Source organism: Mugil cephalus, chromosome 7 (genome assembly GCF_022458985.1).
Source record: "Mugil cephalus isolate CIBA_MC_2020 chromosome 7, CIBA_Mcephalus_1.1, whole genome shotgun sequence".
NCBI lineage: Eukaryota > Metazoa > Chordata > Actinopteri > Mugiliformes > Mugilidae > Mugil > Mugil cephalus.
In genome coordinates this window covers 26,774,659-26,794,891 of record NC_061776.1, presented here as the reverse complement: position 1 = coordinate 26,794,891, position 20,233 = coordinate 26,774,659, and the positions used below count along the sequence as shown (strand labels likewise).

General features: G+C 40.8%; 1 protein-coding gene across 6 annotated transcripts; it reads left to right on the top strand.

Annotated features, from left to right (window-relative positions):
* The first annotated feature begins 1,724 nt into the window (after positions 1-1,724).
* si:ch211-153l6.6 lies at positions 1,725-19,907 on the top strand. 6 transcript variants are annotated; one of them, XM_047590263.1, is made up of 7 exons: positions 1,725-1,996; positions 9,053-10,219; positions 10,808-11,022; positions 12,118-12,327; positions 13,351-13,913; positions 14,252-14,346; positions 16,600-19,907. In XM_047590263.1, exons 2-7 carry the CDS (start codon positions 9,191-9,193, stop codon positions 16,690-16,692), a joined length of 2,205 nt encoding a protein of 734 aa, XP_047446219.1. In that variant the 5' UTR covers positions 1,725-1,996; positions 9,053-9,190; the 3' UTR covers positions 16,693-19,907. The 6 variants fall into 6 exon arrangements, with proteins under 6 accessions (XP_047446219.1, XP_047446214.1, XP_047446217.1 ...); XM_047590258.1 differs by lacking the exon at positions 1,725-1,996 and adding an exon at positions 4,647-5,031 and having other exon boundaries at positions 16,570-19,907; XM_047590261.1 differs by lacking the exons at positions 1,725-1,996; positions 16,600-19,907 and adding exons at positions 4,647-5,031; positions 16,372-16,558.
* The last annotated feature ends 326 nt before the right edge of the window (positions 19,908-20,233 follow it).

Genomic DNA, 20,233 nt, shown 5'->3' with positions numbered 1-20,233 from the left:
CAGCTCTTGGTGGGTCTGACCGGTTGTTCCCTGCCAGTGAGAGTACACCTTGGCTGGTTTGGTGGCCATCTTGTTTGTCCTCCTATCCTCTGTCTATTTATGTGCTCTCATGTCCTTGAGGTAGGCATTGATAGCATTAAGAAGGTTTAATAAAGATTGCGTTTTTCATGTGTGGTCATTTCATTTGAGAATACATCATCCTCAAAGAGGCATAGTTTTCATATCATTGGTCTCTATGCACTATATCAGTGATTGTCTGTGTTTGTAAACATATGTTTTGGAACTTAAATGGCACTAAGAACTGAAGGCAGGGCTGTACATAATAATTCTAACCATCAAGTTCAAAAACAAATGGTGGCGACAAAAAGAGAGGAAGAGAGACACAGACAGAAAGAGTATATATTTTCACAGTTATATCCAATAATAAAAAGTTAAATAAAATTATATTGATATATTATTATGTTATTGGCTCAATTATTATATTTCCATTACATTATTACCTTATTGGCTTCGTTATTGGAATTGCAACAAAGTCTACAGATCAAATAACATGACACTAACATAACATAACACTTTGGATCAATGACGTTTAAGAGAGATAATGCATTTACTCTGATTGTGCTCATACTACAAATGTGACACAAAGTGTGTGTAAATCAGTATATCCCTCCATTTCTGTCCAGACATTCAAGTTCCGAGCAACTTTTTCTCACTCCTCTTTGGTGAAATTAAGTTGAACTCCTTGGTTACCCAATCCAAATGGAAAAACCTTCCTGGGATGTTCTGGGAGTACCTGTACCACCTGTTTCATTTTAACGCAAATAAGTGTCGGTGTTCTTCAGTTCAAGAGAGAGAATCTATATTTAAAGTGTTGTTGCTAAAACAGATCTGTGTATTAGCCTCACAAAGATAGAAACTGGCGTAAGTAGTCTAGCAGCTCCTCTTCGCTGACTCTAATAGTCGACCCTGGTTAATCTGGCCATAGTTCTGTCCTGTTATGGATGTTACCCAAAAAGTAAACTTTAGACTTTTGACAGCAGACACAGACTGTGTGTCCTTTCATACTGCCCTTACAGCACTTTCCAACCTTAAAAAATAAAGAATGTACCAATAAAAATCACCTGTAAGAAAATGCACTCTAATTTGTATGTTATACGAATTTTCACGGAACGTCCTGAGGCTTTATGTTTCCACCATCTGCAGCTGTTCTGAATAACAACACTACACTGCTGTGACAACACATTTGTACAGCGGTGGCTTACATAACAGTCTTAACCAACAAGACAACATTGCATGTAAATTAGAATGACATCCAAAATAGAAGCTTTTCAATGTCTTATATAAAACACAAGGAGTTTCACGCAAACTAAAATATTCCAATGATGCAATAATCATAGACTCTGCACATGCTCGTCGGAGATTATCAAGTTTTGACGTCAAAAATTAAATAATAATAAAAAAAACACTAATCCTCTGAAAGATGGTCGGGCATGACAGATGTGTGTGTGTGTGTCTGTGTGTGTGTGTGTGTGTGTGTGTGTGTGTGTGTGTGTGTGTGTGTACGTGTGTGTGTGTGTGTACGTGTGTGTGTGTGTGTGTGTGTGTGTGTGTGTGTGTGTGTGTGTGAGAGAGAGAGAGAGAGAGAGAGAGATAAAGAGAGAGAGAGAGAGCGTGAGGGAGCATGAGGGAGAGCGAGCATTGCCAATGTCTGTATCCATCCTGTATTATGTGTGTCAGTGTGAATGTGCGGCTGAACATGTGTGTGCCGCAAATGTCGCCAAAGCTGCTGTTTTCTGATTGGCTGCTGCCCACACACACTCAGCATGCACCCTGCTGGCACTGAGATGTGTGCATTAGAGAGAGAGTAAGGGATATAAAAGGGGGAAGACAGGAAAAATATAAGGGAGAAGAGATATTCAAAATTGTAGAAGACGATTTATTGCTGCCATACCAGTCCAATCAGCCAAAATCATCACTCCAGCAGATAGAACGGGAGGTAAGTTCCATTCCTGCTTGGGTTTTCTGTGTTTTTGATTTCCTGGAAAGTTAACCTTAGGTCTGTAAACAACACAATGACATGACTGAATTAAGCAGTGCTACAATGGTTCTCTGTTAAGACAGGAAGTTGTGACATTCTCTGCATGGTTTATAGTTTTATGAAAAGTAAATCTGTAGGTATTCTGCTCTGAAGCGCAGTGTCAGAGTTGTGGTGCCTGTATATGTAGGGAATATAATATATTAATATACTTGTGCAGGTGCGTGATCTATTCAGATTTAAGAGGTCTCAGAGCTGACCTTCTATGTTTTATTTTATCCATCCATTTATTAGCTGTACTTGCTTATCCTGGGGGTGGGTTGGAGCCAATTGCAGCGGATATTGGCTGAGTGGTGGGTTGGATTCCAGACAGGTTGGGAGTCAGTCAATAGCGACAGACAACACTCACACTGACACCTCCGGACAATTTACAGCTGCTAGTTAGTGTTGCCAGCATGTCTGAAGGAGGAACCCTGAACGGATTGAGACAAGTAGCCTTCAACGTGAGGTGACACATTATGCATAACACAATGACATGTTCCTGATGTTATAATACATGGCAATGATTAATAGTTACATTTTACACCTGGGGTCATCTTATATTTGAGGACTATGCAATAACACATCAGAAAACATCAGATATTGTTTTAGAATGCAGTGAGTACCAGTGTTACACAGACTTCAGATTGTTGGGTTTGCTGTAAGCTTAATTGTTTCTATGCTAGTCCATTTATACTGAATCAGCCTAAGTGTGTCTGGTTGGCCCAGTTCAACTGGAAGGAGTTTCTGAATGCTTCTGTAATGTGATTATGCTGCCAGTGAGGAAATAAATTCATGACGACTGAAAACAAATTCACCGTCTCTGCGTATTTACAACCAAAATGCAGAGATGAGAAAATCTGCCAAAAATTACTGTCACAGAGGACGAGCTGAAGATTTTATTTATATGAGTGTACAATTTTTACTTTATCATTTCTCCCAAGGGCTAAGTTGATACATTAATTTGTCCCATGGCACAATTGATTTTTGAGCATGAGTACAGGAAAATACTGGTGGTGCTCACACACAATGACAGGAAGTGTGTGTGCTTGTGTGTGTGTGTGTGCATTTGATCTAGCTATGACCTTGTCTTTGATCTGCTAGTCAAAAGAGAAAAGTGAAATGCATGTAATGATTCACACAGTTGGAAAAATCCACTGCCTGCAAAAGAGTCAGTGCAACACACTGTAGCTATTTGAAGCAGCGTTGGTTTGTTTGTAATAAAAAACTTCAACCCTCCAAACAGCCTCAGTCATGTAGGGAGTGCTATGTGGAGATCTAGTTCACCCTCATCAAATCATTGAGTGGGATAAATTCATTATGTTTCTCAGCTCATTAAGTCTGAACTTGAACTTTTGTGTAATGTTTGATGTGTAATACAAGTTTACTTTAATATGAGTTTCAGCTCAAACCATCCAGAGATCACCTAATGGTGTCAGATCAGGAAGATCACAGGGATAACTAATGATATTAATGCATTACATTCCACCTAGGTATGTCACTTCTGTGTAAAGATTTGTTGTAACAAGGACACTACAGTTATATGTCATGTATTTAGACTGATTTTGAAATACAATTTGGACCCCCCAAAAGTGCTTAAACATCCTGCTGATTGTGGCGTTGAGCAGCAATTATTAACATTTTATTACTGATTGGATATTCATTGTATTATTTTACATCACTTCTACTGGTCCTGATCCTGTCTCATCTTTCTCTTGGTTTTACTATACACTGCAGGGATATCCAAATGTTCCTAAAAGTGTACCATATACACTTTCAGATCACACAAACGAAGGGTTAAGAGCAGATTTTCATCAGATTAAAGCCCTAGTCGTTACATCAACGGTCTTGCTTGGTGGCAGTTTTATAATGAATTCTTTTCAGAAGGTCAGATCTGGATTTTGTGGACATGATGGCACCATTTCATCTTATCTTATATCCCTCGTTCTCTCTCCCTCTCTGGTATGCATTCCACCACATATAGCTGTCTGTGTGACTGTGGCTGTTGTCCTCACCCAGGGTAGCTATCCCTGTCCCAGCCAGTGTGTGTGTGTGTGTGTGTGTGTGTGTGTGTGTGTGTGTGTGTGTGTGTGTGTGTGTGTGTCAGCCTGTCAGTCAGTGTTATGCATCCAAGTGAATAAAGTGGGGTTATTACATGTCAGCCGTCACTTCTTCTGATTGCAGCAATGCCAACGATGTTCAAATGTATTTGTGTACAGCGGAACAAGGAGTCGTGGGTCTTAAGTCACTGAAAAGCGAATTCAATGATACCAGATTAGTCACACACTCGAATATCCCCCCGGTGTCCACGACTGCGTTACATTGAAGAAAATCCTCCTAACCACGGGCAATTTCCCCGCGATAAGAAATTGAAGAAAAATGCTCAGTTTCCCGGAAATTTGCTCATGATACGTTAATGCAGGATTCATGTGGGAATGATGCGTCCAATCAAATGATGAATTCAGTGGCTGTTGCATCCCAATAGGACTAGCCTACTTGTTGTAATGGCTATCTTTACAAGTGCTGGAGGATGGAGGGAGGGAACGGCCGGATGCAGCACGCGCGGAAGAGGGATGACAGATAGAGATAGAGCAAGGGATGAGAGAGAGAGAGAGATGCACAATAATCTGCCAATACAGATTGGGCCCGTCTCTTCTGCTCTAATTCACTAGCATCATAATAGCACCGGTCGATATAGCCCTTTTCTCTCTTTTTTTCTCCCCCTCTCCCTCTCTCCTCTCTCTCTCTCTCTCTCTCTGTCGGTTTCCGTTTACTCTCTACCTCTCTCGACCAAACACACACACGCGCCGTAGCGGCCAGCTTTCATGCGTCCCTCCTCGCGCCGGCGAGTGGCCGCCTGGCTGCTCGCGCTGCCGTTGGGTAGAGGAGGAGAGGAGTGCGCGCGCCGCGGCCGCCTGGAGATGATCTCGTTTTGGCTGCTGTGCTGGAAACTGTTGGTAGGTAAATTATCAGCGACACATGAAAACCAGAAAACACTTGGGCTTGGCTTCCTCCTCCTCTGGGGTGGAGGGGGTGGGGAGAGGTTTTAGGATGATTTGGCGGCCACCTCGCAACCCGTGAACGAGGTGGCTACAGTATATGCGCGATGCTTTGGCTTAGCTCTCCCTACCATCAAAGCCCCGTCTTTTTGGCTTCCATGTGCGATTATCTGTCACCATTTTGGTGCTTTGCCAGATTTTAGGACGCCGTCTTTAGTGTCTTATGTAACAGTTTTCCTCTTGGCTCAGCACTTTTCTGACAAAACTGAATAGGACATGCAAAAACAATACTGTATTAGAACGCCTTATCATTACAGTATGATTAGTCTGAAACCACACCGCACGAGGAACAGAAAGGAATGGAAAAGGTATGACCAAATCCGACTGTGCCACGAAAAAAAAAACGCAGCAGAATATTATAAAATAGAACAGAATATGAGAGAATAGAGGCTCAGACGTAACACTGCTCTATAATCCTCCCAGCACGCACACAGGTGTCTGGTGAAATAATACTGATGAGACTGTCTCCAGCTGTTGATAGGGTGGGGGAGCGGGGAGGCTCAAAAAGAGGTTCAAGGCGAAAAGTAATTTCAGTTAACAGGCTGTTTAATTCCATGCGGAAAATCTGGGGTTCAAATGGAAGCCGTGCAAGTTGACGTGAGGTTAGAGATCCACAAATAATCCAAAAGGTCGCTGGTTCAGATCCAGACAGTCGGTGATCAAAAGCATGGATTAGAGCTGAGAGCTGCTGCTGCACAACTAATAACTGTCCCCAGCATGTCCTCCTGTTTCTGACCTCTCCTCTGACTTCTCTTCATCAAACAGACTGAATGTGCACAGAAGCACCTATGCATTGTCCTTGATTTATGTTGTAATAATGAATACAGTGCATACTAAACACAGTTGCAGCATCTTATTAGATTTTGCTTTGACTGGTAGACAAATAGCTTGGTGCAATGAGGCAGATCCTGCTGGTCAAGGTTAAATGAGAGGCAGACAGATGTTAGCGACAGTTGTTGCAATCTGCTAAATGGAATTGGAGATAACCACAACTAGGCTGCTTCTTATTTTATTCCTCACTAGTATAGACTGATGGCCAGATAAACTAATCACAGAGCAGGACCAGACTTGATTTGGCTGCCCCAAGCTCCCAAAATCTCTACCTGCAGAGATTTGAGGTTAGAGTAGAAGAACTGTCAAACAGGTTCCTTTCTTTTTGACCTGTGTGGTAGTTAATGCGGCTGTTTGTGGTTGCATTCTATTTCCTGTTTCATCCTAATCTCAGCTGCTGTTCGTGTTTCTCACCTGTCTAGCAGCGCAACTAAACATAACAGAGCCATCATGATGTCCACATGGAGACATAAATGATGTCTTTTTATAAAAGTATACTTTGAGCTCAGTTTTATTTCCAGGAACAAAATCTGGAAAACACCAATGAGGATTGATCGAGGCTGGCAAATATCTGTTGTAACAGTCAGTGGGGAAAGGTGAGGTCACAGCAAAATGAATTTCCCATTTGTTTCAGTGAGGAAGGGGGCGAGACACATTTCGATTCGTGTCATGAATTGATCCTGCTTTGTTCAGCTCACTCAGAGTTCAGCCTGACTGAACGTTGAGTTATGAAATTCCGAGAGTCACCAGTGCAGTGGGTGCAGTCTATGTGAAAGAGATTTTATTTTATCATAATTATTTATATAACTGCTTGATGAGATCAGCAGATTAGTAGGAGGTCTACAGAAGGCTGTGTCTAGGTTTACCTCTTTATTTCTCCGTCTGATGTAAAATGTATGAAGTGTGCAGTGCCTTGGAGAAAAAATGTATATAAAAAAAAAACTAAATACGAAACACAGCATCTACATTACATTTTGCTAGTGCCACAATACAATGTATTTTATGTCACCAAGGTAAAAGTTACAGGTGCATCGCAGGGATAATGCACAATAATAAGTTATAACACCTGAATCCCTGGATAGCTGTGGAAGGACGTTTGCTTTGTCAGCACCTGCACCCTGGGTGTGCAATACTTCCTATGTTATTTATCATCCCAACTACTACAAAAACATTTCAAATTATGTTGTCCTGTCTCTTGTGGTGTCAACTTAGAAGTCTTATGGAACAACTTTGAACAACTTTTGCAGTAGCCAGGAGCTACAGAGATTAGTTTTAGAAAAATGTGTTAAATGCAACATAAAGTGTTGTGAAAACAGAACAAATAAATTGCTAACTAAAGATAACTAATAAATAAATTAATAAAAATACTGTTAAAATTGATAATAAAGTAGGTTAAATTTGATTGGTTGAAATTGCAAAAAGTTATGGTTAAATGCTTTAAATTGCAAACTAAGAGTAGCCAATAAAAGCTTCGTAGAGAAAGTCAAGAGTTATATTTTCTTATATTTTATATTGTTTGTGATATGTAGCTAATGGATGGATGTTAAATGATGAAAAAGTAGCTCCTAAAAGTAGTGGATGAATGATTGAAGCTGTATGCTCAAAACTGTCAATAAATCTCTTGTTATGCTCTGCTGTTTTAGAGAACCATTGGTAACATTATGTGTCAATGCACAAAATGTAGTCTTAAAGAAAGCTTTGTAAGAAAAGAAAGAGGTAGAGCTATCATTTCTTGAAAGAGTTCTCATGGAGACTAAAAATAGAGAAATCTGTGAAGTGTGACAACCCCTCTCCTGACCAACATCAAGAAACATCTTAGAAACTCTGGAAATTGTGCAATAAGCTGCACTGACAATCATTTATCTTTTTTTTTTTTTAACAAATATTTATATGTACGTGTGTATCTGTCTAGATGCATTTTATTCTCATTTCAGTATGTCATATTTACACATCTTGTGAAATATGTTAAAGTTTTAAAGACCTATTATCTTGGGACAGCGCTGTAATTGATGCAACCAGAATACATGTATGATATCGGTATATAAATAGTGAGGCCTGAGAATTGTTGCAGTGGAACATGTGATTAATTTGATCTTCCTCCGCACACTTAACTGAAAGAGAACTGACTTTAGCAGCTTGCCAGCCTCTGCATCTATACTTAGTGTTACCATAGCAACACCCTCCGTCTGTCACCAGCACATGCCTCGAATGACAGACCATAATAATCTGCAAACCCACTCACAGCCAACGCAGTGCTGCCATGGTAACGATATGGTGGCTTGAGTTTAGTCCATCAAACATTTATAGGGTAATCTACTACTAATCTACTCTGCTGTGAGTATTGCAGTACTGCTATGCACATTAATATGTGCAGTCATGGTTCTTTGTGGAGTTTTCTTGCTTTCTGTGTGTGTTTTGCTTTCCTCTTTCAGTCAGACATGCACCTTAAGTTCATCCTAAATTGGCCGTAAGTGTGCGCTTGAATGGCAGTTTGTCTCACTATGTTAGCTTACATGCCCCTCTATACACAACAAGCAGAGATAGATGTTGGTTCTATATGTGCATACAGTTTGTTATATGTGTTTGGTCTTCATTTGAGGAAAATATCAGGCTCTTCAGCTGGTCACAGCCAGTGTCTGCCAATGGTTGTTGTGTGATGCTGTACAGCTTATATACTGCAGCAATTAGCAGCCCTGTAAGGCGAGCATTGAGCGGAGAGGATTTTAAATGCATAGAGCTGAGAGGATGGACAGTGTTGGGTGAATTCTTTGTAGGGTTTGTTGCTCTTAGTGTCATCATTGAAACTGTTAAAAAAACGTTCTGTTGAACAGAGTTTTTCACTTCTTAAGTTACAATAGTGGGACGAAAATAAAAAATTATGAATATGTAATAATACATTTATTTGAATTATTTTTCAGTCTTATAATGACTCTTTGTTTGTAATTATATTTAAAATTTAAATCGTGTTCAAGTATATTTTCAACTTCTTTTTTGTATTATTCACAATATTTTAGCAGTTCTCTCCCTAAAGCATAAAGTTATTGCACAAATCACTATTAAATGTATTATTGCATGAATGTTTCCACAGAGAGCAACAACTGGGTTAAGGAGGAACACACCTGAGCTAACAGAGGGCAACCACGACAACAGTAGTTCAAGCAACGATAATTCTGACAACAACACACACAACTCTCCCACCACTGCACATCCAGCAGATCCTGTTACCATGGAGATCAGCTCTTCAACACCACTAGAAGACCTGGAAAGAGACAACTTATTTAGCCACCATAGCCAGGAAGTGGATGAACGCCATTGCCCAGAGGTCCATGCAGTGGATGAAGAGGCTGGAGATAGAGAAAACGGAAATGGAGACCAGTGTGATTATCTCGTCTTTGAGATAGGAAAGGAAAAAGGGAGAGAGGGAAGAGCTGAAAGTGAAGCAGAGGAGGAGAGAGGAGACGATGGAGAAGTCGAAAAGAGGGGAGAAATAGAAGGAGAAGAAGAAGGAAGAGGAGAAACAGAGGGAGAAGTTGAAGGGAGAGTTGAACTGGCGATACAAAATGAAGATAGATGGAAAGTGGATGGAGATGATGGAATAACAGGAGAAAGAGAGACTGATGACTTGATGAGAGAAATAGAGGGTGAAGATGAAGGGAGAGAAAATATAGATGGAGAGGACAGAGGCAGTGGAGAGACACTGGGAGAAGATGGAGGCACAAAGGAAGAGGATGGATGGATGGAAGGAAACGACGACCTTACAGACCTCCTCTTCATCTCCAACACCTCACTGTGCCCCTTATTATTGGAGCCCAATGTCGTCGCCTCAGTTCCTCCTGAGGGAACAGTGCAGGAGGCCTGGAGCCACGACCTTGGCAACAGAGATGACCTTAGCGATGGCCATCTTAGTGACTGTCTCCAAGCAGAGCTGGCCATTGTGTACTCAGACAGTGATGCAGGAGAAGACCAATGGGCTTCCTTCCCGCCCTGTGATGTCACCAGCCAGGTTCAAGGAAGTGGAGGGATTCTTGATGGTACATGTGACAGAGAGAGCAATGAAGAGGGGAGGGAAGAGGAAGAGGATACAATTGAACCAGAAGCTGGAAAAGAAGAGCAGAAAGAGGAAGTGGAAGAGGAGCAGGAGGAGAGCAGGGGTATTGGAAGTGTGGATACTGAGCAGATGAGGTCGAGGAGAGATCTTTTCCTGCGGTCTCCGTCAGTCAGCTCCACAGCTAGCTCCACAGACCCCGAAAGGAGAGTATGTGTGACTTTGTTGTTGTTCAGTTGTGTTGATGGAAAATGCCTTGCATTCATGTAGCCTGTGGAGTGAGATGGCACTGAGGACATGCTTATGTCTGGAGTTATGCAGCCTTAATGTTGCAGCCTCCGTTTCCACAAATCTAAAGTTTCAACAGAACTAAACAGTGTATAATATTTGGTACACTTGCAGTTAAAAGTCTAGACACACTGCTTCTTTTAAAAGGTTTAATTATTTTTGCACAACAACACATAACTCTATGAATTAAAACGCATCCAGAAAAGCGTAAAGAGGACAAACTATGTTCTAAACATCAGAACCACCACACACTCTTAAGTCTTATAACTATGTCATTACTTCACTTTAAGGTCATACTCAGTCCAGACAATGTAGGTTTATTATCTGGCTTTACTGCACTTTCCTATACATAGAAAATCCTGCAGCTCACATAAAAGGGGTGATGAAGAACAATGAACGAACATGGTATGTGTGTTTGTATCAGACGAGAGGAAACATATTCTCATATATCAACATATGTCAGTATCAAAGTGTTGGAATGCTAAACCTGAGTCTGATATTTCTGGTCAGGTTCCTGTAGACTTCTGTGTGCACCAGGAGAGTCAGAGTGAAAACGTCTCCACTGAGCATGTGGACTTCCTGTTAGCCCGTCAGCAGTGGAAGAAAATGGAGGAGGAGGTCAAAGGTCAGCCCATCCCCAAACCAGGACTAAGAGCTCAGGGGAGCTTCCAAGGAACCCACACTTCACTGTACCCCCCCACTCGCAGCCCCCGACTTAAACACAGGTAGGACGTGCAGCTTGGCTTTCTAATGTGTTGCATGGTGGTGTGAGTCAAACACTGTCATATCTAAAATGGCAACAGGTAACACACAATGTTCACACAAATCACTTCAGAGAGATTATTATTGTCAAAATTCATAATTCAATTCAAGCTACTTATCCGTGCCCACATTATAATAATATGTGGGCGATATTTTTTTTTTTAACATTTTAAGGTTTACAGGATATTACAGAAAATACAGTTTAGGAGTCAAAGCTGAGGTATTTCTGTCCACAATCAAAATAAACCAATGACTAAAGCAATCTCCACTTTAGCATCAATCACTTAAAAACAGCTGAAAAGGGACAAGGACGACCTTAGCAATCTTCAATGACAAGTTTACATTTAGGTTCCGCATCTTAATCTTATTTTCATTGTGGATTACTGCACAGACAATTAGTGTTAATTCGTCATCATTTGTTCTATAAAACCTAAAAATATCACTTAACTAAGTCCGGAAGTCTATTTTTTATGAGCTGTCAATCAGCCTGTAGCCCTGCCATCATTAGAGCACCATTTGAGTAAGTGGACACTTTGAGAGCGTGGCCTACTATTTGCCCCACTGGGCTTTATATTCACATCATTTGTTTTTTTCTGACTTTATACCTCATGAAACCATCACATGCATGCACATGCATGACGTCTTTACTTGTTTGACCTTTTCTGGTTACAGGGTGTCAGGTGCTTGCATGGCTCAAGTTCATACAATGGCCCTCGATGTCCTTCCTCTTTATGATTGTTGCTGCTGAAGAAGGGGTTACTAATGCTCACTGAATTTTGTCCTGTCATATTTATATTTATAGGGTTGTTGGAAAAATATGTTATAAGATACGAATGATGCACTTGTATTGATACTTCGTAGAAGAAATTCAGGCTGACACAGCAGCATTAGAATATGATACAGAAGAAAGTTCCTGAACTCTCTCAGCTCATCATGTAGAGGATGAGGGGGCAGTTCCTGATGGCTTTGAGCATCCCTATCATATAGTACAGTATGTTATTAGTTCCAAGCCTAGCTAAATCTAACGTGAGTGTGGTTTCCCCTCTGACCTGTACAAGGGAAATTCAACCCCCCGTGCCCAGGGAACCTCCTCTGTCCTCCACCCTGTCCCCCAGTTCAGAGGACTCAGGCCTGGATGACTCGTCTTACCGCAGTCCCTTAGAGGAGCCAGAGAGTGCTGTGGAGAGGGAGATCCGACTGACTCTAGAGAGAGAGGAACGGCACCGCAGGGAGAGGGGGATGATAGCACAGGGCCTGACTATACCCAGGTAACAGAGTGGAAGAGTCACAATAACATGGCAACATGAATTGGTTCTTGATCCTTGAGTAACAGCAGAAGTCATCTCAGTAATAAAGGTTTGTAAGAAGATATGAAATGTCCAGATGAAGAGTATCAGTGGTTGGGTTTGCATCAGGTAGTGTAGGGAAATGTGAGACGGATTGGGGTGATATTTTTTAACTACTTGAATAGTATTTGGACCATAGTAGAAGCCATAACTGTGAGGACTGAGTGCATACAGTTTACGTTGATGGCATTGTATTACAGCCCACATGCCTCACAGGAGGCCACTTGGAGGCAGTGAACAACACTGATGACGGATTAACAACAAATAAGATGCTAGTTGAACATGTGCGCAAACACTTGCTAAGCAAATGTAAAGCTGACGCACCGTTATTACTGCCACAAGACTTATCATTGTAATTACCATTATTACTACTTTTATTATATCATCATTGTAGATGATAAATAATGTAGATGAAATAGAAATGTAATTATCATTGTTATCACTACTACACATACGTCCCCACACACATTCACACACCCACCAAACATCGATTACAGTCTGTATGTTGTCTGTATGCTGTTTGATGTATAACTGATACATGTGTTTAATACATGTTGAAAGCAATAAAAAAAAAATCAAGCACACACAGATTAGCACTTGTAACATTGGCAGTGTATTTAAGTTGTGTTTAAAGTTAATGGTGTAGTGTTTCTCTTCACCTGATTAACTCAGCCAGCTGTGCTCACATGGGGACAGCAGAACAAGCGGAAGATGTAATATTGGTATACAGACAGCAAAAAAAGATGCTAAGACTTGTGTTGTGAATGTGACAGCATTTAGATATTTGTTGACCAGCATCTGTCCAGCAGCATCTAAAAAATCAGTACTCGCTAAATGTTCCTTAAACAGATGATCGGCAACACAGCATCAGTATTCAAAAAGCTCTTTGGATGTAAGATAAAGAAAAAGTAACCGTCCGTGATTCTTCTGTTGTTCTGTGTTCAGACCGTCCTCCTTGCAGACAAGTCGATCTCCACCCAGACCTCCGGCCTGCCGCACTCCTACTTTGTCTATCTCTCCATCACCTTCGTGCTCCTCTTCCCTCCCCCGATCTATCTACCATGAAATGACAGCCAATAATGTAATCATCTTGGAGCCTGATTCCTCTAGCACCACATCGAGGAATCGTCTCATCTCCTCTGCGATTAGTGGCCTCTCTGACTGGCCGGCCAGCCTGGACGCGGTGCCCTCGGCCAACGTCATTGTCGTGGAAACCTCCAACCTGATCATTCGCAGCGCCTCTGAATTCTGCCTGAGCTCTGCCCCTGTGTCTGCAGAAACGCAGGAGAGCACCTTCTCATCCAATCCCTTTTTCAAATTGCGCTCCCTTAGCAGCCAGTCGCTGGTTGAGCAAGAGATCAAGGTGGTGAGGCAGAGGGAAGAGGAGTGGAGGAGGCAGAGGGAGGAGATGTGGCGGAGGAGAAGAGAGGAGGAGTGGAGGAGAGGAAGAGAGAGGTATGACACTGTTCTGGTGTCCCCGGGCCTGAATGATAACGTCAGTTACAATGGTACGTTACATCCAAACGATTTTCTGTGTGAAATTTGGGCTCAAATGATTCATGCTTCCTTCCTTTTAGAGGCCGTCACCATTAAAGTGTTTTAATACTTTCTTATGTAGCAACCTGTTTTGTTGCCATGGAGGTAATACTTTATGACAACTCAAATAGAGTTTCCATGATTTAATGCAGCAATTAAACATCAAGTGAATGGTAAATGCTCTTCCTAACTTTGCATATGGAGAGGATTTAAGTTCAAACCCTGTGATAACCTGCTGTACCACCTGAGCCACAGCTTCCACAAGACGCCTTTTTTCCATTGTCATTGTTTTTCCTTATTTTTATTCCAGTGCCAGCGTTGGTTCCAGACAAATGTGTCTCCTCCCCTTCGTCCCCCTCAAGGTCCCGCAAAATGGAACGATCCAGTTTGTCGTGTGATCACAAGGTTGGCTGTTACACACAAACACATGTACAAACTCCACAGTAAACGTTAGGAGGCAAAGTTGGAGCAAAGATGCCTCATGGCGATTTGAACATCGCTCTACATACAGTTACCTGATGTACAAACAGATTAATTCTTCTCACTGTGGATAAAACATTGTCTTTACATGCACTTAAGTAACCACAAGACTAATGAGAGGAAGTTGGTAACACAACATGTATATGGGAGACATGTAATTGGTTCCTGAAAATGCAACTTTAGATGCAGCAGGTCAGCAGTCATATTTGTTGAACTTATCAGTCCTCTTTTATTTGATCTGTAACTACTAAAACAAGGTGCTGTCATTCAGTCATTTTTTTAGACTTGTTCATTTTTTGTGTGAGGAAGGTCAGACAGACGACTTTCTGTCGTGGTGCCACGACGATGGTTTCAGTTCAGTCAGACATTGGATAAAATCCTTTTAAATACGAGGATGCAAGCTAAGTGGTAAATGGTAACTAGTCTTGCTTTTATATAGCGCTTTTCCACATATCTGTACTTAAAGTGCTTTTACAGTCACAGACACATCTACCAGTCGCTCACACAAGCACACACGCATTTATACACCAGTGCCAGTTGCACTGAAAGCAACTAGGGGTTCAGTGTCTTGCTCAAGGACACTTCGGTATGTGGCACATTTTGGGGATCCAAACGCCAACTCTCTGGTTGGTGGACGACCTGCTCTACCTACTGAGCCACAGCCGCCCCAGGCAGTTGTGGCGTTCAAGCCTCTATTTAATTATAGCTCCTGCTACCCAGCCATTCTAATGTAGCTCTCTCTCTCTGTCTGTAGTCATCATGCACATATGCACTTACAAAAGCAGATTAGAAAACGGGACATCAGAGTTCACTAGAAAAATCTGCTTATGCCGGGCTCAGACTGCAGGAGAAGTCAAATCCTACTCAATTTGAATTGCATCACACGTAGCGAGAACACAGTGAGAAAAAAAACTGAAACAGAATGCTCAACTACTGTGAATGAGAAAAAGTTTCAAGATGCCTGATCAACATAAGGTCTCTATTCTTAAGCAAAATCTGGGAGGGAGATTTTAAGTGTCAGATTTAACATCTGACAGCAGGAGCTTTCTAGCTACTGTTAATCTGCTTGACAATGGCTTCAGCTCCTATATGTCCTTGCAGCCTTGCTTGTGTCTCTGGCTGTTGTTAAAGTACTGACATATTGATCCAGACTTTAAATCCTAAATATCAAACATGTTTGCTATGAACGGGCACACCCCAGATGAGTCTGCAAGTGGTTATGGAGAATTAAGACTTGTTTAACCTGCATGTCACCAGATAATTTGGACTTCAGTGCCAAGCAAAGTCTGGACAGATCAAATCGCTTAGGATTGTCAGAAGGGAATCTGGAAATAAACTGGTCCATATCTCCTTGAATATGAGCCCAGTTTAAAGGAAGCCAGGTTTCAGTAATACCTTACCCACACACAGGATAGAATACTAAACTTCTATTTTTGGATTACTTAAGAGCATGTAAACACACTGAAAGTCATCATCAACAACAAAGGTGGTATTAAAGTGATTAACATTGGGCTACATACAGTAACCTTGTCATGAATTTGACTAGTGTTCACGTCACCTTAGAGTTGGTTGGAATTTTCTTTAGTTCTTTTTTTAACACGTGTTAATTAAAATGCTCTGTATTGATCCACTGTCAGACATTTTGATGACTACAGCTATAATTAATTATGCATTACATAAACAGTACAGTATCAACTTCCTATTAATAATGTTTTGACTTCATCCAATCACATATTGTCTTCCCTGATACTAACATTCAAAGTAGAGTATGTTGGACAGTGCTCTGCAGCTGACTGAATTACACTGTGTTTAAATGCATGTGTGTGTGTCAGTATATTATTGTTTAATTTCTTTTGCAATTTCCGTGTCAGGTAATCGTTTTCTTCCTTTACTCATTCACTCATCTGCTCCATTTATAAATTGTGAACTTTATGATTTGATAATCAGCAGGACTGATTATATTTTGAATCTGTTCACAATTTAACAAATAGACATATTCATGATTTGCTCATTTTTTTCACCTTTCCATCACACCTGCATCCATTTACCCAACAACCTCGCCAACTTCCTTCATCCTCATACCTTTCTCTGTTGCTCTGTCCATCATCATCCATCACGCATGAAACTATCCACTCGCCTTCGCTCTAGTGGTTTAGCTGAATCTCCCCCTCCCTCCAGTTTCCCCCCTCCCTCTCTTCGGTGCCTCGACGACAGAACGCCATGGCGCAGCGATGGGAGGCCTCCCTATTAGCCAATCAGAAGAAGGAGTGAGCAGTGATAATCCTTGACTGTCAGCCATTTCAAAAAGCCAAAATGAAGTCCCACACCTGCTTCTTGCTCTGTCCAGACAACTCAAATGGTCCACTCAGCAGCCAGTCTGCAGTGTAGGCTAGGAACCAAAATGGCTGACACGTTTCCTGCGAGACGCCATTAACAGAGGAAAGAGAAGTTTCCTTCAGTGACCATGGTTTCCAAAGTTATGGTAATTTACTCTATCTAATGTGGATTTCCATAATGTTGAATTATCTGGAAAAGTCTAAAGTCTTTAAAAGTCAAACTGTTCTTTTGCATGATATGTGAAACATTATGGCACATTGGAACTGCCTGGAACATCACATTTCCTTTAGCTAAAGTAAGCTGCTCCGCATACAGTGTATTCCCAGGAGGTTCCACAATAATAAGTGCTTATAAAAGATTAAGACCACCACTGTTTTTGACATGCGCCATTAAAAGTGAACTTCAGAAGCACGTGTCAAAATCGGTGGCATTTTCCTATTTATTTAATATTTACAGCACTTTTGTTTTGTAGATGTTCACACATTAGGGCACTAGTACAGCTATTTATTCATATTTATAGATTTTTATCAGTATGACTGATGCAGTGCAGTGATTTTCAAACCTTTTCTGGGTCACGTTTTAATTTCAGTTTGTTTTGATCAGCATATATTCAAGTAACTTCAGTTGCATTTTAAAATCCTGCAGCTATGCATCCTAGAGATTTGAGAAGGTACATGCAAAAATAACTGAGCATGTGTTCTTTTTGAATCACTATTCACGTCTTTTAAAGGTGCCAACCCAGACTTTGAAAATCACTGCCTCAGTGAAATGTTATAATGAGCCATTGATCAAAAGAGTTTGGTCGTCCCAGGTTTTTCTTCTCATTCACGTTGGCTAAACTGTGCTAGTTGCTCACTGAAGACCACTGAGTCACAGTCGCACAGAGGAGCTTTAAGCTTTTGTCTCAGTCGCCATAAAATGCTATGTTGTATGAAACAGCGTGTGGAGATTTGTAAACAAAGTTGATTGTATTTTGCACAAAACCTACATTTGAGCCTCTGCTTCTTTTAACCTTTTTGCAACTAACCGCTCAGTTTCAGATTAGCTTCGGATAGCATGCTAGCTGAACTCAATAAAATGCAATATGGATGCATATTGCAGGCACACATTCACGCTGGGTCTGAGCACACCTTCCAAATGTGTCGCCTCACCACCATAATGGATTAATGGATGTCACTAGCACAGATGCTGGGACAGTGGGTGCTGCAACTAAAGCTTCTGTTGGATTGATAGAACCTGGCCAAACTCTGTCCGTCTGTGGCTCACCTGTTTTAACAAACTGAGCACTTGTGAAAGAGTCCTGATATTTTAACCTTAAGGTGTAGTGAAGATTTTTACATATTTTTATGTCCTGTCCTGATTCTTATAAAAAGAGATTTATTGTATTGTATTTTTGCTGCATATATTTATGAACTGACCAATGCTTCTAAATCCCTAAAGCTCTTATTTGTTTATAATCATGTGATAGAATTCTTGGAAATGTGAAGTTGCAATGCTATTTAGGAGATGACTTTTTGTGTGATGTGTATAAGACCAGTCCATTCTCCTTACACCAACTTTCATTTGACTTCTGCAATATACATCCAAAACAAGCTCATTCACTGCTCACCCCCAAAAACAACAACAACAACAACAAAAAAAAACAACTCAGAAATGCGATGACTTCAGGGGGAAACCGAGTCAAATGCTGACAAGAAAAGTTTCAGTTCAGCGTCACTATTTACTGACTGTGCAAAATGCACAAAACTGCGTTCAAGCTGTGAGTAACTGTGCAAGCTGTGTCTGCACAAATTATGTAGCTGGTTATCCTCGTAGACTTTCAGCCCTAAATGTTTCGAGGCAAAGCTCGTACTCATTGTAAGATTTGGTTGCTGTAATGAATCTGGATGAAAGTAGTGATGTTCCCGGAAACACCAGCCAGTCCAAACCTGGCACAATGTTTGCTCCTTTTGTTCAGCTGCATTGTCCAAACAGGTCAAATATTTGAATTAAATACAACATTAAACCTGCATACAGTTATGTCATAGCTAAAGCTACAAATGTCATTAACAGAGCAATAATTTTTATAACTACTGGCATTAGAGGGCCCAAATATATCAAAAAGACTCTAATGACTCAGAAATATTTTTTCTTCTTTCTTTTTTTTTTCAAATCAACTAACGTTTAGGGAGAAACTGACAGTTTGAGAGTGGCTGTTGGTGGCATTGCACTTTGAAGTACTTCTGCACTAGCTTCAACCTCAAGCCTTGGTAGCCACCACATCAGCCACCCTCTCTGAACCCTCTGATATATTGTCTTCATAATTGAAACAGTTCTAAAATGAATTTAAGCCTCCAGTCACTACCAAACCAGAATTTAAATGTAAGGCATTTACTGTTTCTAACTGCACACCATAAATATAATTTCACACTAATTTTTCCTGCCTGTAAATGCATGTATGACCAACAAAATCTGCTTCCTTTAGATGGAATTGCTAGATGGAGTGAACGGCAATAGCTTGAGGTTGTCAAACAACCTATAGTCCACATCTTATTTAGTTTTATGAAAAAGTCTATATTTTTGTTTGAGAATTAATGAAGGTTGAACTTAGTTTGTTATATTGTATGAACAGGTGTTGCATTTCGGTGGACTTGACAAAATGTGTACAGTCCCTCCAAAGCTTCAACCTGTGACAGTACGTTGACTTTGCAGTAAGAGCTGTCATGTCAAATACAGGGAGATGTAAAGCTCAGCATGTTGTTTTGTCACTGTGTTAGATATACTGTATGATAGCACCTATTACACACTACTGTATGCTCAGTGTTTTCCCTTTGATTTTATGGTAGCTGGGAACTTGTATTCACATCCATACCTGTTTTTGTTTGTTTTCTTGGTTCCAGGTTTAGTTTAGATGCGATTTGTGGCATCACTACTATTTAACACACATTATTAGCATTAGTTGAGAGACAGTGCATTTAGTCACGTTTTCAGTTTTCTTGCCACTTTTTGGGGAATGTGGAGGCCACTTGCTGGGATAATCTCTATGGACTGTTTTCCTCAGTAGTGTCATCTACTATGACTCTGTTTGTTTGCCTTGAGTTTCAGTTATTCATTATTGCCAAATGAAAGGTCTGGTAATCTTCAATAAAGCGTGTGACTACTGACTTCCACCATGTGTGTGTCTTATTTTTATCTGTCATTGAACCATTGTGGTGATGAGAATTTGAAGGGTTGCAAAGTTTTTGTACTTCAGATCAACAGCCTTCTGCATTAAGTATGTTCTCTGACAGGAACCATACAAACATCAGATTTTAATTTAGGGAACATTGGCGGAACATTAAAAATCTTTTGAGCTACTAATCAGGCTCTCATTGATGATGGTAATTCAACACTATAAATATGTACATTTAATTCAGAATTCTGAACAGGCCCATGGATAGAAACCTAACTCTTAATGATAATGCTGCATCCATAGACCTGTGGGGCTTGTCTGTTC